The following is a 26,379-nucleotide window of genomic DNA, read 5'->3' as shown; positions in this document are numbered from 1 at the left end:
CATGTCAACCCTCAGCTCTGTGGTCATTTCCTCCAATTCCTGTTTGTTCCACATCATTGAACATTTCCTCAAAAAAAAGAAAAACTGCAACATTGTAATAGAATTGAAGTACCTCAACAAAATGTTAACCTATTGGGAGCAGAGGATGTTTTGTTAGAGTGGTTGCATTACGCAACATTTATTGCATCATCTTAATCGAAGTACACTGAGACGCATGCACGCACGCATGCATAAGAAGCGCTTCAGTTTCTCTCTCTAGCCAATTGCTCACATTTTTTTAATTCTACCTTACTCTGCTTTTCTTGCCAGCAGCATGTGAAAGTATTTGCACGGTGGCTGGCAATTGAACAGCACAATGGCACTTCATAAAAAGCAATGAAAAACAGACAGAACAACCACAGCCCATAAAATAGAGTGACCTCAATCCACTGAATATACTTCTAAAGGAGACCTTGCTTGCTATTGCTGCTTACTGGATGGAGCAATGATCTGTCACTTAAAAAGCAGGCCAAGTTTACGCAAGGCTTCACATAAATTACTACAATCTTAATTGTTTCAATTTTAGGAACATTGTGGAAATCATAGCCCCTGATTAGAGATAATGTAACTGGAAAATGATTGGATGTGCACATTTTCATCGCTCACATTACAGTAAGTACAGGCCATTTGGTTATGAAGCAAATAGTGCTTGCCTGACAAGAAGCCAGTGTCTTGCTGAAGGCAATTAGATGTGAAAAAACATATTCTTTGTTGTATGCATTCAACTTCTTGTTATTAAGTTACATATATTTTCCAATTATTTTTTTCTAGAAAAAAAATGCACAAAATTCACATCAGCAAAAGTGGCACATCATGATTTTCGTGCAGGTACATGCGCCCTTTAATATGTTGGAGAATTGTGCAAGCTGCACAGCACCATACTGCTCACTCAGGCGGACCGAAGGCTTTTTCTTTTACACTACCCCAAAGCACCTGACAACGTGGTGGCTGAAAGTAGACTCACCTTTAAACCAGCTGCAAGCGGGTCTAAGTTGTGGCATAAAATGATTTCGGTGCATTTGATCAAGGTGCAGGCAGACAAATTCTGAACTCTGTGAACCTGTATGGTGGATGGATCATGTTTCATTCATACATCAAACCCTCAGAATTATTGTGGCAATCAATTAATTTAATTATTATTATTATCATCTTTAATGTCATTTTAAAACCAGGCAGAACACGTGTCTCTTTTGCACTGAATTTAGAGAGAATGAGATGATCCACTTCCATTGGCCGTGAAATAAGTCGGCTCTGTTCACTCCCGCAACGGCGCAACCACCCGTTTCAAACTGCACATGTAGTATGTGAATTACCAAAAGGATGAAAAGCGAACACGCTTTGTACTAGCTTGGGCAAAAATAAAGCCCAACGTCATGGATTCTAACAGTTTTTAATAGGTGCAACTTTAATCAATCTCACCATAATTTGCAAAAAAATATATTCTTTCTTTGCAGGTGAACTTTTGAAATGTCAAACATTTGAATTCCACTAATTAGGGAGCATTTAAAATGATTGAAGTATTTGGCAATTAACATATGCAACCCATGAAAATGTCAGTACAAGCATTTTATATGAAACGGAATGTCTTTGTAGTGAGGTGTGTCTTAAATTCAGGTCCCCATTTTACATTTGTCACATTTGATTCAAATGTAACTCTGCTGGGTTAGTTGATACGTATGTGGTGCATAGCAAACAAGCAGACCGGGAAGAGGTAGTCTGTGTCCGTCTGTTTGCAAGTGAACTGCGGTGAGACTCGCTTCACTAGAGCTCAAAGCTCAATTGCAAATGACAGATAAAAAAAGCATAGAGGAATCACAGATATTTGACAGTGAAGACCAGTAAATGTGCTGGAAGCCTTCTTTCTGTGCCACTTGTCTCCATTTGTTTTTGCGTATGTCTGTGTTGTGTAAGTGTCGAGCATTTTCCTTTTTTTTTTAAGGCCTTCCGTGACATTCTCGCTGGTAAACTCTGAAATAACTGACTTATGTAAAGTACTTTGGATCTGAAAATTTGCATTCTATCTCAAACAAAATGCATTCAAGTCATGCCCTTGTCGGAGGTGAGTCGTAACACACCACATTAACTCTACACTCAAGTAACTTTTTGCATAAATTGTTTTGGTCATAACAGTTTTAATACAACAAACGTTTTACTTCTAATCAAGTAAGACAATTTGTGTCATTTTATCAACAACAGATTTCCTTTAGGAGCTTCTAAATCCAGTTCAAATTCTCTCATCAAGTGGAATTTTTCTTTTGTGCTTTCTTTCATGCAATTGTAAGTTGTTCTATTTGAGGTAGCCTGTTCCAGCCACTCACCTCAAAGTATTTCGACTTTCTTGAATATTTCAGCAACGAGGCAGCTCATAACATGTGAAATACATTAGCTCCATCTTGTGAGACTCACCTTTCCCTTTCCAGTTGGCCTGGGAGGCGAATCCAATGTGCCCGCCATATAAGCGGTTAAATTCCGCCATGAGAGCCTTATAGGGGTTTCGGATGATGAGAATGCTGGAGTCAAAGGCTTCAATGTCCTTTTTACCACTCTCATGCGTCTTTATGCAGATGGTCCTTCCGCTCCGCCAGTGGTCTCGCTCACCCTTAAATCCTGTGAAAGGATGGGAGCACGCACCAAATGCAGTTCTCCCTTGAAGGCATTGAGGTGAGTGTAGATTGACTTATAAAAGCAAGAGTGCTTTTACCTTTATTGTAGAGCGAGGCATCAAAATAATAGCTGCCGCTATAGAAGCCAGTGGCGAGCTCGACGAGGTGGCGACACCAGGTATTACCGGATCCGGGGAAACTGGCAAGGGCGACCAGTTGACTAGCACGAGTGGGGAGGAAGTGTCTGTCCATGCAGCGGTTGTCTGGATGGAAGATAAGACAGGATATAATTATTTTCTTGTTTACTATTATTATACGTATTGAATGACATGGTGGCAGACTCATATTATGCGACTGTGCCTCAACTACACTGACAAGTCACAACATTAAGTACAGCCCAAAAATCTAATAGCCTGTCTCAAAACAAGAGATTCATTAAAACAGCTGAAAGATATACAAGATTGTTTTAATAACATGAATTTGACTGTAATTTATTAGCAATCTGGACAATATAGTCTTGCTAGTTGAAAATAAAAAAGGTAGAGAATGATGGCTCGATGCGTATTTTCCATTTTGCTGATCAGCTGAAGATTTTTGGAAATGACACAATGTTGGAATAATGTGGGAGACTCTTCAAGTGATTAGAGGAAGTGAAGTGTTCCAGAGAGAAGGTCAACGCACGCATGTTTTGCGTTGTTATAGTGGGCGACTTGAAAGCTTCTTCTTTCATCAACGTCAGTGGAAAATTCGAACATTTCAAAGACAAGATGGATACCGCAGTTCACAAAATATTCTCTTCAAGTTCTTCTCACACTCCCGCTTGATTGTGTGCGCGTGTGTTCTTTTTTTCCAGGCCGTTTATTTTTGCAGAGCCTAGCCACTGCTGTCTTTTGCCCTGAGGAAACATCGCCCACAACGGCGCATACATGCTGACACTTGAGGCCAACTGTTATGTTGGAATAACACAAAATGAATCGCCTGCGCATTTAGATATGAAAACATAACAAACGAGACACACAGAAGAGTACAGACCTCCATCAGGGCAGAACATCCTAATTAGGATCTACAGGAACTTCTACGCTCACTTCCTACATTTGTCGAAATCATGTCATTAGGAGTCATCTATTATTCCGTGAAAACGGAAAGATCCTACCGCCATCCAAAAAAATCCACTTTTTGGGCAAATACACTGCTCTGCAGAGTTTTGGGAAATCTGAGAAGTAGTTTTTGCGCAATGTACAACAACAGACTTTTTTTTTTTTTTTTTTAATAGCCACTCGCCAGTTTCTCGTACATGAAGGTGCATGCATTAAATAGAGTGGTGCACTCAGCATTTTGACTTGTTCCCCCTTAATGCACCACTGCGCCCTAGCTTGTCTGTTATTTAGTGAAAACACAAGAAGTGACTGTCACACTTTCTGCTCGTAGCACCTCACCGCACCATACCTCACCTCACCTCACCGCATCTCACGCTTGGCCAAGGCAAGCCAACTTGACAACATACGTACGTTACCTTGAACCTGGGTCTGGTACACCACAAAGTACTCGTCGTTCCCGCAACTCTCAAACTCCTCGCCGGGGCAGCGGTGGAGACACATGCCCTCGTCCTCCGGCTCATGAAGGGAGAAGAGGGAGGTCGGGAAGCCGCAGTGGCATCGATCTCCGGCCAGGACGGCGAGCGATTTCTCCTGAAATACAGCGGCCATTAAACACTGAAGGCAGCCTGTCATGCACATCTGCAACCGCCTCACCTTCTCCGTGCACGTGTCGACACACTTGTCAACAGACATGTTTTGGATGGAAATTCGGAAAGGGAGAGCCAGGGAGATATTGTCTGGCCTGTGGAAGCATCCCTTGAAAATGGCGCTGCCATCTGAAAAGTTAAAAAGAGCAGAACGTTGCTTACCGACAGGAAGAAAACAATATATCTTTGGCTTTTACTGTTCCCGAGCGCAGCCTCCACTCGTGACCTCCATCCGCTGACCCCCGATGAAGAACACCCACTGGGATCTTGCCTCCAGTCTATTGAGGCCCTGACCTGCTTTTTTCTATTACTACTCCCATTTTCACAGTGTGTTGATGACCTTTAACCCCTCAACCTCATTCTGGTCTAATGGTTGGGCCTGACAAGAGCAGACCAGAGATTTTCGTTTCACTGTGAATATAATCTCATTTGCTCCTTCACTTACTTTCAAATACTGCAAAATGTCCTGTGGTGCCTCAATAGCACAGGTGCCAAACTCAAGGCCCGGGGGTCAGATTCGGCCCGACACATCATTTTATGTGGCCCGTGAAAGCGAATCATGTCAACTTCCATGACCCTCGCTAAACTCTGTACCAAAATGTTTGTCTTGTGTATTAACACTGAGATTTTGCAAGATTTGTTACCATTTTTGCAGTTTTTTGAACAATAATTGAACAAAGCGCTGTACTTGACATTTGATTTCAAAGCTAGTAATCTATCATTTATTTATCATTTGTAATATGTGATAGTATAATGAGATGATTAAACATTTATTTGGTTTTACTGTCATAACGGTCCTCTGAGAGAAGCCATATCTACAAAAGGGGGCCAAGACAAAAACACGTTTGATACCACTGCTCTATAATAAGAAAAGGGTGAAAAAGCGGAAGGGAGAAAATGAAAATGCTTATTTGCTGACATGCAGGCTGTTTACATACCAGTGAAACAGACTTCAACGACAATATTCAAGCATGAAGGGCTGAGAGTGTTTTTTTCTAACACTGATATGCCGGCACAAGTGAAGCATAAACTATATTGTCTTTGTATACGTCGTATAAAGCTTTAAAATAGTATTTTCTTTTTAGCTCTGGTCATGTGACTCAATCTAATGTTTTATTAATCTTTAACCTTTTTATCTCACCAAGGGTACATTTTTAATGTCATGTCCATGTTTCTGCGTATTCTCCTTATAATGTATTTTTCTCTATCACCAATCTTTGTCCTATGCATTTCAATTCCTACCGACATAGATTTTTCGTGCACTGTTGCCTTGAGCACATGTGCACCATGCAAAAACGTCACATAAACACAATCTCGAAGGATGAATAATAGGCCAATAATGCAAATACTCTACGTGCGTAGGCCCTCCGACGCTGCCTCTAAAACAAAACGAAGGAAGTCGAAGAAAAATTTATGTTGCACGTTCTCTACGAAAGGAAGACAATTTATCAACTTTTACCGAGCAAATACAGAAAAAAAAATCTTCTTAGCGCAATGGCTCTGCTAAGCAGCCGCCCGAACACATTAGTGTTTCCTCTTGACTTTTTCAGTTTTTTTCCACTGCGGCTCACATGACCAAGAAGGGTCAGAGGTGACAACGCGTCGCGCTGACGAAGCAACAGGGAAAAGCGGAAATGAAAACAGTAAACAAACAGCTTTGCATGTGGAAGGAAAGTAGTAATCATCACTATTTGCTAAATGTATTTTATGCAAAGACGAGGTCGGTATTACATGATGTCTTGTAATCTTAAACGTAATCGGAACTGTGTGAAGTGCTCCCTGCTGCTGGAATTTGAAGGAATCTTCAACAAAGCAAGCACTCCAGACACAGCCCACACTCTGCAACAAGAAACAAGGTTCCATCCCTATTTCCGATAATCAGCCTTTACTGCCATCACCTCGGTTGTAAAACAGCAGGCAGCGAGTGTTTAGGATGCAGACCACGGCATGCTGGGGGAGGCAGGTTGCACATCTCTCCCAGGCAAGAAGTAAACACGACAGGGCGGCCAGCTCCCAAATGTGGCATTAGCATCCAATAAAACAAATATTTCCCCTTAAAAAAGGCCATCGTGTTACATTTCAGGAGCCAAATTACATCTCGGTGGTCACTGTGAATTATTGTTAGGTCTTTCTTGGGGCACGCTCAATTTCTTTCAGTTGTTTTGGGTAAAATTGTGGGAATGATCGGATTTCTTATAGGCAGCTTTTTATTGCCTCCTTCTGGTGCTTGGGTAAGGGAGGCGAGAGAGAGCGAGAGAGAGAGAGAGAGAGAGAGAGACAGATCATAATAATGAAGAAAGTTGTTAAAATCATGGCTCTCATCTCCAAAATCCCATTCCTCCCCTGATAGTCGATAGCCCTGCGAGTACATAGACCAGCATGTGGTTCCAATGAAGCAAAGGGGATTTTCTCACGGCGCCGTGCCGACTCCTGGCTCAGCTCCAGCCTGTAGATGGATAGCCGGTTGGCTCCTCCGCACATGTTGCTCTTTTCTCCTTTACACTCCATGTTGCATTCACTCTCCGAAGTATTGGCCGTCTGAATCTTGTGACCGCAGTAGCACTCGGCTCCAAACTCCAAACCGGCGTACATGTAACCTCTGCATGCAGAGAAGGAAGAAGGATTACCATCATTAGCGAAGTCGAAGAGGCGAGCGCTAATGACCTGAGCGTTCATTACGCCTTAATCCTTCCCTGGTTAATGTCGATTCATATTGAGAGCAACTGTAGTCAATAAAAGCAAAGAAATGATGCACAGAGGATGCTGAAGTACACATCAGAACACGTCCAGACGTCACTTTCTCAATCTCTTTCGCTCTTTTGCCGCTTGAAGACGAACGCCGTTATCCATGCTAAGAGGTTTTGAGACACGGCCAATTATAAATGATTGCAGTACTTTTTAAAAGGCTTTCCTCCTGTGGCCCCCCCTCTCTGTTGACTTGACACCCAAGAGGCCTTTCGGATGCAATTAGAAACCCTTCACACAGGATAGCCAACACACCCCGCAGCCCTGCCAATCAAACCCAAACCTCTGCTCGCCATTATATGCCGCTGCTTCTCATTTGTTTGTCTTCTTTTATTAAATCCTGCTCTGGAAATAGCAGGTGGGCTGGCCGGCTGCAGAAAGCCAGCGTGAGGAGAAAGCATCTGAAAACAAGCGGCTCGCTGCACCTATTTTGCACTCGGCGAATCAGTGATGGGTGTAATTCAGTGCATTCGATAGAGCCGTCCCCGCTATTCCTCGGGGAGGAAAAGAGGCGAGAGAAAGACGGCGGAGGAGAAAAGAAGACAGGAAGGGAGCAGGGAAAATAGAGGAGAGGAGCAGAGCTCAGAGGCAAACAATGAGCACTGATTAAACTGATTGGAATGACTGCAAGGAAAAGGCAGAGCGGCTCCAATAGTGGACGTTTGTGCACATTGTGAAGGCAAAATGTCGCAGCAATTCCAGTGCGGAGACTTGGCTGGAAAGAGTAACTCAAGTGCATTTGAGCAAAAATGAATTTGGCCAACAGATCAACATTTAATGACAAATTCTTTCCGCACATTTACGAAAGCTGGCTGCAGGTATTTTTCCAGTTGAGAGAGACTAAATCATCACAAAGGTGATGGAGAGTGAGGTTCGGGCTTGGCTAGTCAATTTCATCTCCACCAAAAGTCAGAAAAACATTTCTTCATGGAGCTTTGTGCACACTCACTCTCAGGCCTCTCATAAACAAAAAGCCTTTCTGCCAACAGGCACACAAACACAAGTACGAGAGTGAAGCTTTGAAAGCGGGTGCTTAACAATATATATGCTCACGGGTCATTTCATTAGGTACAGCTGCACTGCCTTTTCAGTTGGAGAAATGCGCAACTCTAATCTCAGAGGCCTCATCAATCTATAGTACATACGTATAAAGTAAACTAATTATTAATAATCCACAGTCATAAATTGAGCTAACAGCTCTGGATCTGAAGCTCATTAGATTGCAGGAGGGCATCGAATGTCTTACATTATTTGATAGGTTGCTGCATGAACCTCAGAAGTACAGTTTCGTCCTCAGACACCTGGGCATGCTGTTCAGTAGCTGCTATTTACAAGCGTACATGTATCCAGCACCTCTAATGAGGGAGAGCCTTTTAATCAACCTGCGTGAATTTACATCACATCATCTGGACAAGCCATTTTAATTTGTATCTCAGTCTGACAAGATTGGAAGAAGCAACGAAAGTGTCTTTATTTCTTGTTGTTGTATTTCATACCTTTCGGCACAGTTGTCCTGGCAACGGAATACAGTCATTTTTTTGTAATCAAAAAATGAAACTCCTTTTAGTGCCCGCTTTTGTGTCGAGTCAACGTAGCAGCCAAGATACTTTGCTGTAGATAACATAAAAGAAAAAAGATAGAAGGTTAAATTAGTTAGTAAAAGACACTTTGAATGAACACATGGGCTAATGCAGTATGTACCTTGCACATGTTATTTCTGGCAGAAGAATTGACTCTAGCTTTGAAAAACAGACCGTTTTCTTTGACTTCACGTGTGCAGTATTTAGTGAGCAGGAGAGGAGTTCAAACTGGGGCACAATCTTTATTTATTTATAAAGGCACACATCCCCTTCTAGTGGCCAGCAACTGTAGTGGCTCATCTCTGCATTTGTAGAAAGCGCGTGCGAGCGCGCGTGTGTGTGTGTGCGTGTGTGTGTGTGTTTAAGCAAGGAATGAGGGCGATGGGGAATCGAGCTGCATTGAACTTCTGGCTTCTTCTCCAGCCACCAGACCAGCAGAGCTCAGCTGAATCTTCAGCAAACAATCCCTTTGCCATCTGTGATGTGCCATTACCGCTTTGAGCCGCTACTAATAGCTAAATGGCCCACCATTGTCTTGCTTCCTGCATTACTTTAATTGTTGTGGTCTTAAGCTCCGTATTTAAGCCGCATGCGATGCAACCAGCCTGTAATCTTCCTAGTGACTACTGTTCAGATTAAAAAAAATTAAATACGGCGGATTATAGGATAAAAAAATCTGTTGTTAACCAAATAGTCAAATTGCATCAGGATGCAACCTGATATTATACTTCATGCTGTTTCTCCACTATGGCCTCACTCTAGCGACACCTTCCTTCAAATGTCAACTTAATCCAGCTATATTCAGTTTTTGCCTTCCGCCTCTCCCCACGCACGTCACCCTACTCCTGTTTGCACCTTACATCCTGTGCGATTGTGCCGTGCCGTGCAAATGTGTTCATGTGTGCTGGGGCGATAGCCCGAGCTGCAATATTCGCCTCCAAATGAGATTCCGAGCCAGTGAGAATGGGTGCAGTCAGAGTGAGAGGAGGCTAAAAGTCTCTTAACTCCGGCATAACAGGATTTTGAAGATGGTTACGGAGTAATGAGAGGGTCTGGATGTAAAACGATGAGAGCAAGCCAATGCATTCAAGCTGCTAAGTACTCCATCATCACGTTCGGCTGCAGCCCTACAAGATTTGAAATTTGCGGGGAAAAGGACAAGGGCGGCGGATCCAAAAGACCTTGGTTTAATCAGATAACCTGAAGCTTCGATGTATGTATAGTGTAAATATGTTGGTTTCCAAGGCCTTCCTTCCTGTGGCGAAAAAGACCTTCCTTCCCTGCTGGCATATTAAATAATGATATATAGTCTGAGTGGTGGCTTACAAAATTGAGCAAAGCTTTTGTAGTGGAATAACATTTTTATGTCCTCCAGCAGCCTGATCCTCCCTCCCCCGCCTGACAAAGGTCTCACGCGAGTCTCACCTCAACAAAGCAGGCGCCACATTTAGACTGCCATCGTTTGTCTATTTGAATCCTGCCATGTTATTCAATCATAATAATGTTCTGTCTGCCTGTGCCGTTAACAGGGGCAAACGTGAAAGCCACACATCACAATGGCGCACGGGGGGGAAATACACGCTTCTTGATATCTATTTTAAAGATGCTGCGAATGAATAAATAGAAATACACAAAAGAGAGCGTGTTATCTTCCGCTCAGTGGAAGTTGAGGGGAGTCTGGAGTGACTTGAAGTGATAAAATGAGCGTGCACTTTATACAATTCAAAATACAGCCATTTTCTCATTGTCCTACAGAAAATGACTTTCAGCTGGAGAGGTTAGTTATGTTGCTGAATGCTAATGGCGGCACCGCAGTGCTTTGGTGGGTCTACACGCTTTTAACAGCAGTGATGGAAGGGGACCGAGGTGCTTTATTAACAATTTTGTCAGCAATCTTATATTATTAGCCATTATGGAATGAGAATAGATAAACTCAGATTGTGTCATCATGTGCTGTATTTATTGTCTGTTTTGTCACACAAGTCATGCGTATTTTTTAATCTCGTCGAGTCGGCTTTCAAACTTCCATCCTGCTGCAATTCAGAGATGAATATGCTGCAATTTGCTTTGCAATTGTTATTGGAAAATATTACCCTTCTAAGGCAGGATGACATTTTTTCTAATTAGCCATGATGTGAGTGTGTATACATGACAGTTGGTGTTAATAATAATAGTAATAATAATATCAATCCATCCTTCCATCCTGCATAACACGGCAAGTGATTGCCACCCGCTGCGCAGTGAAACATTAATGGGCCCTTTTCCGAAATAATCCAGCTTCACTGAATTTCTTTGCTGAATGTTTCTTTTCATATACGAACGCCAGCAGCATCTCGTGGCAGGCAGAACAATGAAATGCTCTTCCACTATAGTAAAGATGCTGCAATTAACCCGTGTATGACAATTTTGATTGGTATTGTGCTGAAACGTATTTCTAATTAAAAATATGCACCTTGGTTAAATAAAGGCAGCACCCGGAAGCATTACGAAAGGCCCATTAATAATATTTACTCAATCTATACCACAGCATACATAATTTTGATCTGGCAGACATGAGTGAGATGATGGGATCAGCTAAATTACCCTCCAGTTAAGTTAAATGACACACTAACGGGCGTTTCCAGGATATTGATGTTATTAAATGGGGATTATTGAGCCAGAAAGGACGCTTGCCTCCTAAAATAAACCTTTTAAAGACTTTGAATGCTATACAATACTACGGGTTTTTACAAGTGCCGTAGCGAGGGGAATTTGTAGTCACCAAGTTTATAAAGACGCTGTGAACCTTGCTATTAAGTTATTTAGATGTTGTGATTCTTCAGCTGTCTGCGTAGCAGCGCACAGCGCAGCTGAAGGAAGCACGGCGGAGGAGAACTCTCAAGTGGTTTTCCCAAATGAGGACTTAATCATCCTCATGATGCCGGCCGACTTACGGCATGGCAGCAAATGTTGAATCATTATCATTTTTGAAATCAGAGATTACTTCGGATCAATGTTGCATTAGCATACAGTATCACGTTGGAGGCTGCCAGTGTGTTTGCAACTGGATATGTATAATACATAAGAATATTAAAAATGCTGAGTCGTTTCATAATTAGTCCGAAAATGTAATTAGTAACTTCACAACACAAACACGAGATGGAATTATTATTGAAATGCTTACAATAACTTCCCCGATTACAATAATTTCCATGCAATAATTAGCGCATTGTGATGATTTGCCTTTTTCAAATTGGGCTCGTGAGTGAGTAAATGTGATTTACGGCCTCCGTTGTGAAAAGCGCTGTATTAGTTTGATTTCTGTTAATTAATTCCGCCTGCCAGAAAGGATACACGCCATGTGAAATATGAAACACTGCAAGACGGGAGATCTATTGTGTGTGCATGTGACTATAATATGTTTGCGTGCAACCCACCTCGTGCGTCATCTGCCTCTTTTGCATTGCGGCCTTTCACCGCATGGCTCCGCTTGTTGGTGTAGTCCCCAGATTTGCCCTCTTTTATCTGCCCTGCCTTTTTTTTCCACATGGGGGCGTAACCTCGTCCGGGCCTATGAGCCTCCTTAAATACCCGCATGATGCCCAGCCCTCCGCCGTCCGACGATGTGATCTGGCCGCCCGTCTCCGAGGCCACCACAGTGTATATAGGCATGCCTCGCTTCCCGCAACAGCTGTCGCCACCGATGCCGGCGTGCAGGAAGACGAGGCTTCCGGCAGTCAGGTAGAGCAAGCTAAGGGTGAAGAAGCGGATAGGTTTCCTGCGGAAATAACGCTGAATCTTCAGCAGAGGTTTGGCCATGCTGGCTCACCCTGCCACTGGAGCACGTCAGCCCAGTGATGAACACTCATAAAGCTAAAAGACTCCCGTTGACGAACAAAAGTCCAAATAAAAATCGTTTTGATGTGTTAATCAGGTCATCCACACGACGGCATGAATAAGTCCGTCTGTGCGTCTTCAGACACCTTACACCTGCCAGGCATGTGTGTTCAAGCGAGTAAGAGTGTCTGCTGGTTCCTGTTGACAGCAAAACCCAGAGTGCTCACTCCGTCCATCCAGAATGAAAAGAGTGAAAGATGATCACTCACCACGGCTTCTGAGACAGTTATCGGTCCACAGAAAGAAGAGGGTTTTATTTAGTGGTCAGGTCGAAATCCTTTCACCTTTGAGTGGATGGTTCTTCACGGGGATCCAAGGGAGTCATGGCGTGACTAACCACCTGCAGAAAGGACACAAAAATTGAGAAATAAGTGGAGCGGAGTGGGCTTTTTCGCATGAGCAACACCAAATGACTCCCGTCAGCCTCTGCTGAAAACACAATAGAAAAAGTAAGCAATTAAAAAACGGTGAAACTATGTTATTATTCAAAAAAGCAGAAAGCTTCACTTCAAGGAGTTGTACAAGTACTTTGTCTTGCATAAACTGGGTTAAGCCGGAAGGGAAAAAAACAAAAACAAAACTCTACCCTTTGGCACTTACACTAATGTCTTTTGGGAGTGGGACTGCATAAAAATGAAAAACATTCTCAGTCAAGATGGCGAGGTGATGATCATGTTCAGAGGCTGGAGAAGCGTTGACAACATTTGAGTAACAAAGACTCTGCAGTGTTGTGAAACGCTGCAAATTTCAAATAAAAGAACAACGTGTATGATTCAACTCAATCTATTAGAACATCTTTTGACAACAAGCAAAGCTACTAATTAAGCAAGTGTAACATCTCTGTAGTGGTGGAGTGGGAGTTGCGAGTGGAAAAAAAAAAAGCGAGATTTGCTCTGAGATGTTGGATCACTTGAACTTTTGTTGACTCTTCTGAGACATTAAAAGGGAAAAATAATTTAATTGATGCGGCCGGGGCAGCAAGGCTAAGGCTGCCGATCCTCTCCAGTCTTTTTCAAGTAGCCTTGAGTAAGAGACTGAACTCAAATTTGATTGTGATCAGCGTGTGAATGACTTGCTTATTTTATTTCCATGGCAGAACACTCAAGACAACTTTGTTAAAGCACCTTCAAGGTTGAACAACACAATTCACAGTTATGTCCAGACGTATTTATTTAGACAGTGACACTGAGTTTTTATGATTTTGTCCAGAGACATTTTACACAGCACAATGGATTTCAAATGAAACAATCAACAGAGCAAGGTCACATTTGGAAAAAATAATATAAATTTATGAGACGCTGTATGCTAGAGTTTGAAATGCTACGGTCATTTCTGCTGTCTGTGATTGACTGGAATCAATCTGATTGCCCCAGGTCAGATGGGATAGGCTCCCGCTCCCCACAACCCTCAACAGGATAAAGGATAGAGAAAATGGATGGATGCATACTCGTTATGATCCCTTCAGGGGGAAATTCGACTGGCTGTGTATATTTTTGTTGCACAGCACATTGAGAACCGGAACACACAGGCGCATGCAAGGAGAGATGTGAGAGTGATGGGGCGCACGGAAGGTGACTGCATCCCCGAGCTGAGCTCAAGGACACCCCCGTCAGTAGTCAGAATGCAGACCAGCATTTCTTCAAAGTGCAAAGCTCAAGTCCTTATGGATAGGCTACTGCCACAACCACATTTGGAATGTTATTCCCCATTAGACTAATAAAGGTTATCTTATACGTAACTATTATAGACAGATTTGTGCATTTGGGTGTAAATCCCGCAGCCTCCCTCAAAGAAGTCCTCTGTTCTGAGAGGACTCCGGGAGGCGATAATTGGTAGGTGTAACACAACGCTCCGCTGAGAGTTTTCCAGAGTATTCAAGGGGACACACAACTTAGTGACTCCCGTCTGCCAACAGGACAAAACTGCAGAGTGCTTGTCACCCGAGACCTAGCTGGCATTGGCCCGCCGTCGCCCCCACCCGCACAGCCATTTTACCCTCTGCTAAGCAGCGCTCTGCAAAGACACCCCTCACCCTGTTTGACTGCTAAGTGACTAAACTTTACTTGCGTGTCCTTACGGATGACTTTCATACAAGGATTTTGATTACAAATGTCTGCCTTTTAATTGGGCTCACTCTGACCAAATATCGTCTCCCGGGTCAAATTAATTTCCAAAATGCCAAACACTAAATGTTGAACTTAAAAATGATGAGAGTCACAGGTCACTGCATCACTGAATCACTTAAATGGGGTCAGGGCAGTAGGATATAAAATGTCCATTAGAGACTCATTTGTTCATAAGAAAGGGAGTGAAATGGCGAAGAAATGCACCGCTTCGGTTGAGGCTCTAAGGCACAAACTGGACAGGGCCAGTCTATATGCTAACCTTTGGGGTTAATTGTGAATTTGCCCCAAATTTCCCTGCAGCCCTTACTTTGGGGTAGCCTACAAATTACAGGTACAGGACCCCCATAATGTCTATAATTAGGAATAAATAAATAAATAAATAAATAAATAAATAAATAAATAAATAAATAAATAAATAAATAAATAAATAAATAATGTGAAAAAGTTAAACATTTTTGTCAATTATTACGTGAACATGTTAGATCATGTAGAGTGAAATATCACAAGCTTTTATTCTTGCAATGATGATAATGCTTTAGAGATAATGATTAAGAAAAATAGTGTCTCAAAAATAAAAAGGGATGCTCGAAGCCCAAATATCAGGTTTCTGAGAAGTATGTTCATTTCTTTGCACTTCGTCTGTATGATATATTGCATCAATGCGCTATGGCATGGAGGCGATCAGCATGTGGCACTGCGTAGGTGTAATGGGAGCCCAGGTTGCTTTAATAGCTGCCTTTAGGTCATCTGCAATGTTGGGTCTCTCATCTTTTTCTTGACAGTCTACCCTATACATTCTGCATGGCCTTTACTTTAGCTCAGCAACTCAAGCACACTAACACCCTGGTCATTAGATGTGTTCACATTCTTGCTGGAAAATAAAAGCAGCATCTCCGTATAGGTTTTAAGCAGAGGCATGAAGTGATGCAGAATTTCCTGGAAGATAGCTGCATTGACTCTGGACTTTAGAAAACACAACTGACTAACACCAGAGATCATCGTTTGCTGGCTGTTGAGTGGTACTGCACGCAACCTATGAGGATGGTGGCAGTGCGTGTTTGAGTCTGTAGGTGGTTGGATCACATGGGACCACCTCTGTTGATCAAAGTTGTATACAGAGATGTCTTGTTAGCTTTATAGCTCGCACACGGGCATAAACACATTTGTGATGTAGCGACAATGGCGTGCTGGCCCGCGTGGGACCACCATCGTCATTAAAAGCTGTAAACATAGATGGCGGCTTTACAGGAAAAAAAAAACATCTGTTACAAGTACGCCTACATTTTTCTCAAAATAATGACATAGTTCTGACTAAAACTAGCTTCAGCCAGTTTCTATCCAAAGCCTGCTAACAAACAGTGTGAAAGTGATGTCCCCCACCTCTCATTAATCATTGTATGTTTAATCCTCGTAAGAACTCGGGTAAAAAACAAAAACAAAAAAACAAACACACATATTAGTGTCGCTGGTGCAAACTTTGTCTTGCAGCCGGCTTGAGATATATCCAACAGACATGCAAAGTATTGATCTTATCTTGCCCTCTGCCATTAAATGAATAAAACCAGTATATCATCCTTCAAATCATTATCTGAAAGGTTTATGTACCTATTCCACGTGAAAAAAAACCTTTGAGCCAGTGAATCGCCAACAATGCAATGAATTTACATATAGAATACAGCCGTAGAAACAGTTTGCAAACAAACTCCTACACACTTTCCGTAGCCATGGCAGTTTTTCAACCTTGTGTCAGTACTTTGCCCACGGAGTACAAATGATTCATATTTCAAGATGATTCATATTGCAAGACTAACTAGCTCAACGGTAAGCCATTGTTGCAAATCCTATAATTTGTTTGTCTTGGAGAAACTGAATCACAGCTCAGTGTGGGGGCCTTCGTTTCGAAGGCATGAATGAAATATGCAAGCAAATGTTGCAGCTCATCATGCGCTCAGAAACACTATTTAGAAATTTATAGCAGCCTGCTGGTCAAGAATTTTGCTTTACGTTTCAGGTTGCTTTCATGAGGAATTGCTCAGCAAGGATAAAGAGCTTGGGTTAAAAACCCATGTCTGGTAAAAAAATAAAATAAATGGATAGACAGAGGACTGCTATTCACTTTCCTTCTCACCCTGTGCAACAAGGCCACACGCAGTTACATTACTGCTCGGATTTCATAATCCCACATTTTGAAAAATAAAATTAAATTTGACTTCAGATGAGGCCGCTGCTGTGTCTCAATTGTGCCTACAATTCCTCCGGCCAGTTTGAACGCATAAGTGCATTTACATTGACAGCGCCATGTGTTATCACCGTCTCGGCTATATAGTAGCGACTAGGAATTTGTTATCACAAGGAGTAGCACTTTTGGATACAATAAATCATTTTCACTTCAACCTTTTGCAACTGGAGATTTTTGTATCCCCATGCATACCTCGCAGCGTCAACAATCATGTCCCTCAGGGTTGTGTAATGGAGTTAATGGTGGTTCCTCGATGGACTCAAATCCCTCAACCGTGTGATTGCCATTGGTTATGATTTCTATGCTCAACATTAACTCCCCTTCACTCCCAATTACAGATGAAACGGTATGAAAATTCCACCTCATAATTATAATGACCAGAAATAGTACAGTTATCAGGAGCAGCTAAAACATTGCAACAAGTGTGACTTTAAATACAAAATGATATCATCAGCAAGCAACCAAACTTTTTGTAGTTGTAATTCATTATGAGTTGAAACTGTTAACAGCAGCAGGCAAACTATACTATCAATCAAGCAAAAAAATGTGATGAGGATTTATTAAAAACAATGCAAGCAAGCTTTATGTAGAACTTTGGTGTTTGAAGGATTTGGATTTGATGTATTGCACTGACAGTGCTTGAAAAAAAAAACGTTCTCGGCACAAAGGGGAAACTGCTTGTATTCAAATTTCCAATTTGATCATGTTGCTGTGTTTGTGCCTGCTTGTGGTTTTATTTGTCCAGTTTCCGCGGTGAGCATCGGTGTGCAAAGTCTTGGGCATTGCACCTGCTTCTGAATACTCTCCGCTGGCTATTTACGTGCAGCTGAAGCCGCAGAAAGGCGGCGGATCAATTTCATTGTCTAGCACTACCCTCCCAATGTTTTCCCTCTGTGTGTCCTAGGGTAGAATTAGTTCCATTAGTTTCCTAATTCTGCACATTGTATAAAAATACCACTCTGATTTTCCTGATCTTTAATGTTATCAACTGTGGCTTTGCCTCCTTTTCCTCTTAGTTTTTTGTTCTCTTTGTTATTTATAAGCATTGCGCTTTTGTCTTGATTTAATTGAATATTTTTTTTTTTTTAGTTCCCGACTTTTTGCATTCACCCTCACTTTAATACGTTTTGTTGAATGAATCTTCGGAACAAACCGCCTTTACTGTGCATATCTGTGACGTCAGTATTTGCTTTTCTTGTCTTCCCGTCTCTCTCAGTTTATTATCATATATGGAAGAATGTACAACTGGCCTCAATATTACTGCAAATGACATCGTCCGAAAAGAAGCAGGTACATTTTATAATGAAGGTTAAACATCACAACACTGCCATTGCTAGAAAAAGTCAGCGTCCCCTCGAAGTAAGACGATAGTGTCCTTCGGGAATACTGTGGCACACTTTAATGTATTCAAATACTTTCTGGGCTTTGTCAATGGCGAGGAGAGTGGAGAACCGTCAAGGACATGATCAATCATGAAATTATCTGCCTGTGCTTCTTTGTCATTTTTTTTAAAGCCCCACATATTTCTACTAGATGCATATATTCTATGAACCTGTCACATATTAATTCTATTCAATTAGTCCAGAAAAGTGGCAACTAAAAATAAGTCATGACTTTTGACGACAACAACTCCGGAAGAGCGAGAGGGAGGAAATGAAAAGGACGAGGTGCCATGGAGGTCTTTTTGTCAAATCATGGCAATTACTGCGGCGGAACGGACATGAACCCACTGCATGACCATTTATTCGCATTCATATTAAATGAGCCAGCAAATATTTAATCATAGAGGATTTAGGGGAGCTCACGTCAAAGTTCATCTTTGGTGAGCGGGCTGACAGCCAACTCAGCTCAGCTCTCGCTGCAGGCAAATGGTTCCATGAGTCAAGCCATAAACATTATTCGTATCCGTCTCGGGACTCATTGTTGAATAGAGAGTTGAGTTGTGCAAGACAGCTCAACAGATCAACACCTCATCTGGTGTTCGCAGGAACACAATATCACTTGCGTGAGTGACGGCATCTCGATGAAAATGTGATCAAAATGTACATTTGTGTCTTGCAAGTTTGACAACTGAGCACTGAGCACAACTGGGCCTGACAACACAGACAGGCCAGAGATTAACAGGGTGAAAATAAAAAATATATATAATATTGCATGAAAATATTGTACAATGAATACGTGATATGTAAGAGAAAAGCCTCTGATGAACATTTTCATTTGCCCTGGAAAATTCTTTTGATTTTAAAATAAAGATCTCTTGCTGACTATAACTAGCCAGCTGGATAAGTATCTACAGATGTTGTCAAATTCCCTACTATTCTTTTTGTTTTTTTTGCTACCAAAATGGAATTCTTCCCTCAAACCCCCCTGAGCAAACATCACGCCAGCTGATTTTCCCTATTCTAAAATATTTTACATTTGGTTGAAGTTGCAAGATCTCTTGAGAGCATCTACACTCCCCTTCTACATTTTATTTACAGTGAGGACAATTTCATAAATCTTGCTGTAGACTAAGAAACTTTGAGGTTAATATAAAAAGATGAGAATGCCACAGGAGATTCTTTCAATTTTTATTGCCCTGGTATAGCTACACATCTGTATTAGATGATATACAATCGAAGCACCTCATTTTATGTAAGCACAAGTATTGGAACAGAAAGTCTGGTTTTGCTTGCCTATTTTCACTCTCCGGAGGTTGTTTGTGAGGATTGTTGTAGGAGTCTTACTTTAGAGCAAAATGTTTCTGTTGTCAGCTATTTTCTATTTGACAGCTGTTACTTAGTGCATCAGTGTTTTTTTTTCTTCTTCAGAGCAAATTTTTGGCCTATGGCTTGAATTGATAGTCCACCTTTACTCATCTTCTCAATTTCTTTAGGTTACCGTATTTTCCGGACTATAAGGCACACCGGACTATAAGGCGCACCTTCAATGAATGGCCCATTTAAAATTTTTGGCCTTATATAAGGCGCACCGGACTATAAGGCGCACCATTAATGCATCATGTCAGATCTTTAATCCAAATCAAATCATTCTCCATTTTATCTTTTTTATTTCAACTTCAGATGCAACAAATTCTATTATAATCACAAAATAATGATCCATAGTCTTTTTGATTCATGATTCATAGTCTTCAGTGGGCCACTTATGATGGATTTCATGACACAATGCTTTGGGCCAGTTTAAATGTAGGAATTTGGCCCATACATACTAAGGCGCACCGGACTATAAGGCGCACTGTCGGCTTTTGAGAAAATTTTAGGTTTTTAGGTGCGCCTTATAGTCCAGAAAATACGGTATATATTGAAGTAACGTAATGAGCAGTTTGCATACTATGTTCCTCTTCTTTTCAATTCATCAGCGGCTTCACACGCAGTTACGCAGCTATGATGAGAATCTTTTGAGGTGAGAGATATCGGCTAGACAGGCCGCAACACATAGGCGGGTGATGAATGACTGTGGCATATAGTGTGTCTTCAGCACCCCAGCAGTAGAAGAGTTAAAAGTGCAGCTTCCACAGACCTGACCCTTTTCCTCACCCTGGGGACTGTCTTTCCATTCTGAGCCAATGTTTGGCCAGTCAATGCACATAAGCATGTTTTCTCAAATCAAATAACAATGAAGATCACATTCCTACGTGTGTAGGCGTTTAGTGTGGCGTTTATGTTCACATTCAAATGCAGAAAATTTGATTCATCATCAAAAGCACCACACAATGATTTAATTTAGCTCATTTTGTATTATTTGTGTGTCCCATGAGCTTGTAACACTAACTTGGCGTCACAGCCGAGCAATCTAAAACAGAACTGTGGTTCCGGTAAGACAAAGCACTTTGCGTTCCAAACAAGAGACAGCCGTTGCAAATGTCAAAATAAAACGTGAGCAAACAGCTGGATGCCAAGCGTGTGCTCAAGTGGCTCACTGAGCGCAGATGGTTGCTCGACGGAGTGCCTGACCCCTGAAACGGGAAGTGGGAACATGGCTGCTTCCCACAACAACACGATCGCAATGCCAATGTGTCTTTATGGGAAATATCACCAAGGTACAGTTTTTGAGCTCCACTTTTGGCTGCCCTCGTTCGTGCAAGTCACTTTAATTAAACAAATGGTTGATCTCAGTGTGTGCCTCCATTAGGGTTTGGCTTGATGCCTGATATGCTTAATTGTTGGTGGCTACTCAAAAGGAAACACATCAGTCAATGATTTTGCAAGAATTTCTGTATGGTGACACATTGTAAAAAGCTTTTTTTCCAAGCTTTGATGTGCTTTTGCGCTTATTCATTAAATCTGACTCGCAAACCGAAGATTAAGAAAACGTTTGCTGCATGCACCTCCACTCCAGAGTCTGTCATGGTAATTGTTATTCAACAGTAGAATATCCCTTTCATCTTCTATACCAAACACATAAATAGTTCCGTTTGTCACATTACCGCCAACTGAATGACTTGATTGCTGAGAGCTAAATGGGGCAATATTTGAAGTGTGCCGTTTTGCATTTTTGATTTATTTCAGATTAAAGATCCACCACGCTCCACGAGTGCATGTGTGTTCAATGTACACAATTGTGCAAGTACGATAAAAATCCCATCGAGGGTTGTGATTGTAACACATTATCTGAACTACCTGATTCTGACAGTTGTGCTCCCGAAAGCAAAGAAAAGGAAATAGCCCAATCTGTGAGTAAAACATCACATATTTACACGTTTTCACAAAGGACTCAACAATCGAGCTGAATGCCAACATCACAAACCACAGAGATGTTTCGTCCCAGGAGTTTCTGACATAGTTTGCGCTCCAAAACCTGAGATCAAAACTCCTAAAAATATTCTCGTAACTTCTTCAGCAACTGTAGAGCTAATCCTGCAGAGGCTGCTTAAAATGGGCGTGCTCACACGGATACTGACAAAATAAACAAGCACAATGAAACATTTTTGCTGTCTTGTGTCGATACACTCGACACCACGGTGTTAAACTTAAAAGTGGCTCCACTCTTGTTTTATAGTAAGAGCCTGCAAGCAAAGTTGAGTCCTAACCATATGGAGGAAAAACAAAAGGCTTTTCTGTCCTGCTCTTTGACACTGTTGCCAGTCTGGCAGTTTACGGTAATAATGCAACAGATGAACCGTTCTCGTAACTGTTTTCTTTTGCAACTTTTGGGAAACCACACACAAATTCATTTAGAAATTCTCTCGTGGTCCTACAATGATTCCAGTGTTGAATCCACAAAGCCTTAGGGTAATTCAAATATCCGTACATTTTTGCATTGCAGAGGATGAACAAATCACAGAAAGACAATTTAAACTCAGTCTAGCAAGCTCAGAAATTAAACCCGGTATGGCACGAAGAAGAGCTCATTGTAATCCTGATAATACTCAATGGTCCATTAAGATCGGTGGTGACCTTTTACACTGAAAGAGGTACTAAGTTAAAGGCTCTAAAAATAATCTAATCCCCCTCTTTGACCGCTGCACAGAAGCATTAAGCTACCGCTTTGTAATAGAGTGATTGACGGTCAGGATGCCTCTCCATTAAACAGTAATTTGTAACCGACATGGACAATATAATAGCTTCTTTGTGCCTGCAGGCGCAAAGTTCAATCGGGCCACAGGAAAAAAAAAAAAAAAAAAGGCAAGTTAAAAAAAAATAGAAGTTATCAGTTCCCAAAAAATAGCATCAGCAGGAGAACCTATCCTTGCTAATGACACACAAAGCAGCAAGAGAAAGTTAAAATAGGCTCTTCCAGGGTTTCATGCCCCTTGAGTGACTGCCACACCTCCCTGCCCTCGATCCACATCGATGCCCATTTGACAAACAATCACTTGAATCGAGCCTCTTAAACGGCTTTATAAAAGAAGCAATTATTCTGCAGCCGAGGCACCATCAGTGGGAGATCAAATGATGTCTTCCGCTATTCACCATGAACAAAGCTCCTCATTCATGGCCAAACAGAATATTAGCAGTTTTATCCAACGAGACCTTTTGCCCCCTCTCCTCTCCCACCTGAACTAAGCGCACTGGATCTGGGCATTAATTAAAAGTGAATTCTCCCAGCTCAGTTATGCTGCAAATGGCAGGCCTCTCTGCTCGAGTGGATTTAAGAGGGGATTGCAGAGGGTCTCAGCAAATGTTTGTTTGGTCAGGCAGACAAGGAAAGAGTTGGAAAAAGGAAATGCCTCTGAATGGAACTTTCTGGAGGTACCTTTCAACTATGTATTGTGAGGTTAAAACGTTCATTGCAGACAAATTCGACCAGCAAATAGATCATGTATAATACGTTCCATGTTGTGGTAAAGATTTGCAGACAACATTGTCTCAGTATGGGTAATTTATGCATTGTCTTTCAAACAGTAATCTCTGCTGTGTATTGTTTAAAAAAAAAAAAAAAAAACGGGCGACCTTACTGAAACAGATGTGAAAACAACAAGAAGGCTTGGGAAGAGTTGTTGAAAAATTCCTTGGCAAAAAATAGACAATTACGTACTTTTCAACTTCTCTGCTCATCTTTGAATGCAGCTCAAGCTCCGGATCTGTTTGAACAACCATCCCACTCACTGACAAACAAGAACTATTGCAAGTTCGCTGGTGCACAAAGCCAAGCCTTGTCGACCAGCTTATGTCATCATTTGCACAAGTACGTTTTTTTTTTTTTTTTTTTTTTGAAAGCATAAACGGACATTCTGGAAGATTTAGAAGCCTTTTGGAAGCTCAGTTTTTGTCTGAAAGAGCGAGAGAGAGCAAACGAGAGAGAGAGAGCGAGAGAGAGAGAGCGACGGAGAAGGACAACATTTTCACAAATGTCACCGTGTATTGTGTGCTCATCTCACTACCAACAAGGACAAGTGTAGCAATATATAAAGATTTCTTAGAATCCTTCTGTCCACTTGAGGAGCGACCAACAAACATTCCTGGTCAGAATCATAACTGAAAGGATCTTTACTAAGAACAGAAACAGCTTAGTATAATCGAGTAGCCTCAGTGTTGCAGCAGAAAGAATTCTCAAAGGGAGATGTATCACATGACCACCACCCCCCTCTTCTCAGTTTGACCAATGTGAGAAGGAAAAAAACAGCCCCATGCTCCTTGGTGCAAGCGGACAGAAGGAAGGCCCTCTACTGTAAAACGGCTCCAGCTCCTAGGTGATCGAGCACCCGCTCGGCTTGAGAGTCTTTAAGGAGGTGGCCGAATCTTCGAGCATCGTTGACGTGCATCCCAGCCCTTTACTTTCATTTAGACGGTCCATACTTGGAAAGGAATGAAAGGAGGATTGCGCATACGTCTTAAAAAGCTCCCACCATTTGGGGTAGATGAGCGGGAGGTAAAGTGCCGCGCAAGCACTGGAGAGAGCCGCGGTGAAATGAAAAGGTGCCAAGATGAGGCTCGTTGCATTAGAAGTGATCAGTATTGACTAAACCTCACTTGCCGCTTGCAAGGGACATTTCTGTTTCATAACCACCGCTGCGAGTGCAGAACCTCCTCTTAAACAGCTGAATCAATTTCCAACGAGATTAAAAAAAAAAAAAAAAAGTCATTGCAAATGGTCTTTGCTGGGCGAGTGCGGTTTGATAACCACTTATTTGTTGAGGGTTTTGACCAGCGGGCATCATTTGCTAATCAGATAAGCCCAGATCAATAAAGACGAGGATTCAAGTCGTTAATAAAGATGATGTCTCGGGTAAAGGGAGGGGGGGAATCCTAATCCTAAACACTACATGCTAGGATCACTTCAGACAATACAGGATCATTAAACAGCAAGCTGCTGTCTCTGCATGGAGCACACTTAACAGTTGGCTTTAATTAAACAGTCGAGTAGTCTTTATTTTCTAGGAAATAACAATTTTGTCGAGGACCTGTTGCATGTTGCACTCTTCGCTGACTCTTTGTTTACATTCCTTGTCTGTGATTATCTAAAATGAATGGTGTGAGCGAGGCAGAGAAAAAAGCCTGAAAACAGAATAATGAAAATTTAAACACTTTTAACACTTGCATAAGTGCATTAGCCTGCAGTGCTTCTTGTTGTTTGTTTTAGTAACATTTGCAGATTACACCAAAACAGCGCTTTAAACAGGAGTGTCCAATCCAGGTCTATAAAGTAGAAACCCTGCCGCAATTTGGCTTTAGCCAAAGGTGCTACTAATCGACTGGTCGGTAAACGAGCCGTGGTGCTAATTAGAAGTACCCATGGCTAAATCTAAACTGTGGCAGGTTTTTTCACTTTCTGGACCAAGATTTGACTCGGTATTTAAACTGCAGCCAAAACTAAAAGATGTTGGACAGAATAAAAGTTGAAGCAGTATAATAAAACCAATAGCAAAGTCGATGATATTATTTCATTTTAATAAGCAGAAAGAAAGCCTGGCGTGAAAGCTGCCAGCTCGTCTGTCACTCAGCGCCGTGCTCAAACCAGCGCGCTGTTTGGGATGCTCACTGTGCTCGATGACGCAGGGAACAGTGCAGTGGTCCGAATGCATTTGTTTGAGGAACGACTATGTGTGTGTGCATGTGTGTGCTTGCGCGTGTGTGTGTGTGTGCATGCGTTGTTCATATGGCGCGCAAAATGTGTACCGAAGCATGCGGCCTCATCAGCCTCACGCAAATCTGCTTGTGAAGGTCGAGCAGCACCAGAGGCCAGTTGTCAACATATCTTTTCCAATTAAAAATGATCATCATTAGAAGCCCCCGCTGCATGTTTATCCTATTTTTAGTCAACTGTTGATATGCTTCAGAAGTTGCCGTTGTCATTCACTGCAGCGCCATCATCTCGATAGGAAATGACAAAATCACTGGCACCGCTCGACTCGACGGGGAACAGAAATGTATTCAAGGTGGACTTGTGCCTCGGCATATTTTTTTAAGCCATTCATTCATTTCCTGCCTTTTTTCCTTATCGAAAAATGTGCAAGCGGAAGACCTTTTTGGGTGCAGTTGGATGTAGAATCTGACCTCAAAGTGTAAAAAGTTACCACATGCAGCTGAAGAGTGAAGGGAAATTGAGAAAGGGTCACTTCTGCAATGATGGGAACCGCTCGGTGACAGAGGTGCATGCGCTGAAATGTGCCTTTGTGTGATGTCGAGGTAAAATGGGCAAAGCATCTGGGGATTTGGGCTCTCTGACAGCTGCCTACTTTGAGCTGGCAGGAAGAAGGAGCAAGCCTCGGTGCCGCAGCCCCTGCTATGATGAATAAAATATGACGAGCACACGCGGTGGCGGCTCACCGTTGCTCTGATGCAACACGGAACAACATCTCAAAAGCAAACAAAAAAAAAGACGCGCGAGTGCGTTTGTGAGATAGGGAAGCTGTTAAAGATTGATCGTAAGGATGAAGATGATGGTGACAACAGCGTGAAAACTTGACTTTTTAAAGGAAGACATCCAAGAAAACGCTTCTCTGTTGATTTTTCCCACTGTGCAATTTTGTTAGAGGAATGGGCGA

The 26,379-nt window shown here is 42.0% G+C and overlaps 1 protein-coding gene across 2 annotated transcripts in view; it reads right to left on the bottom strand.

Annotated features, from left to right (window-relative positions):
• Window positions 1-26,379, bottom strand: part of wscd2 (WSC domain containing 2) — a 42,511-nt gene that overhangs the window by 4,629 nt on the left and 11,503 nt on the right. The window contains exons 2-9 of one of the 2 annotated variants that reach the window (XM_049762518.2): window positions 12,797-12,927; window positions 12,128-12,725; window positions 8,628-8,742; window positions 6,801-6,985; window positions 4,394-4,515; window positions 4,156-4,330; window positions 2,741-2,905; window positions 2,446-2,646 (exon numbers count right to left, since the gene is read on the bottom strand). In XM_049762518.2, coding sequence (XP_049618475.1) covers window positions 2,446-2,646; window positions 2,741-2,905; window positions 4,156-4,330; window positions 4,394-4,515; window positions 6,801-6,985; window positions 8,628-8,742; window positions 12,128-12,509 — 1,345 coding nt within the window. In that variant the 5' untranslated portion in view covers window positions 12,510-12,725; window positions 12,797-12,927. Of the gene's footprint in view, window positions 1-2,445; window positions 2,647-2,740; window positions 2,906-4,155; window positions 4,331-4,393; window positions 4,516-6,800; window positions 6,986-8,627; window positions 8,743-12,127; window positions 12,928-26,379 lie in introns of both variants that reach the window. The other variant, XM_049762519.2, reaches the window with a different exon arrangement.

This window comes from Syngnathus scovelli, chromosome 3 (genome assembly GCF_024217435.2).
Source record: "Syngnathus scovelli strain Florida chromosome 3, RoL_Ssco_1.2, whole genome shotgun sequence".
NCBI classification, from domain to species: domain Eukaryota; kingdom Metazoa; phylum Chordata; class Actinopteri; order Syngnathiformes; family Syngnathidae; genus Syngnathus; species Syngnathus scovelli.
The sequence above is the reverse complement of the archived record's forward strand: the minus strand, read 5'-3'. Positions and strand labels throughout refer to the sequence as shown.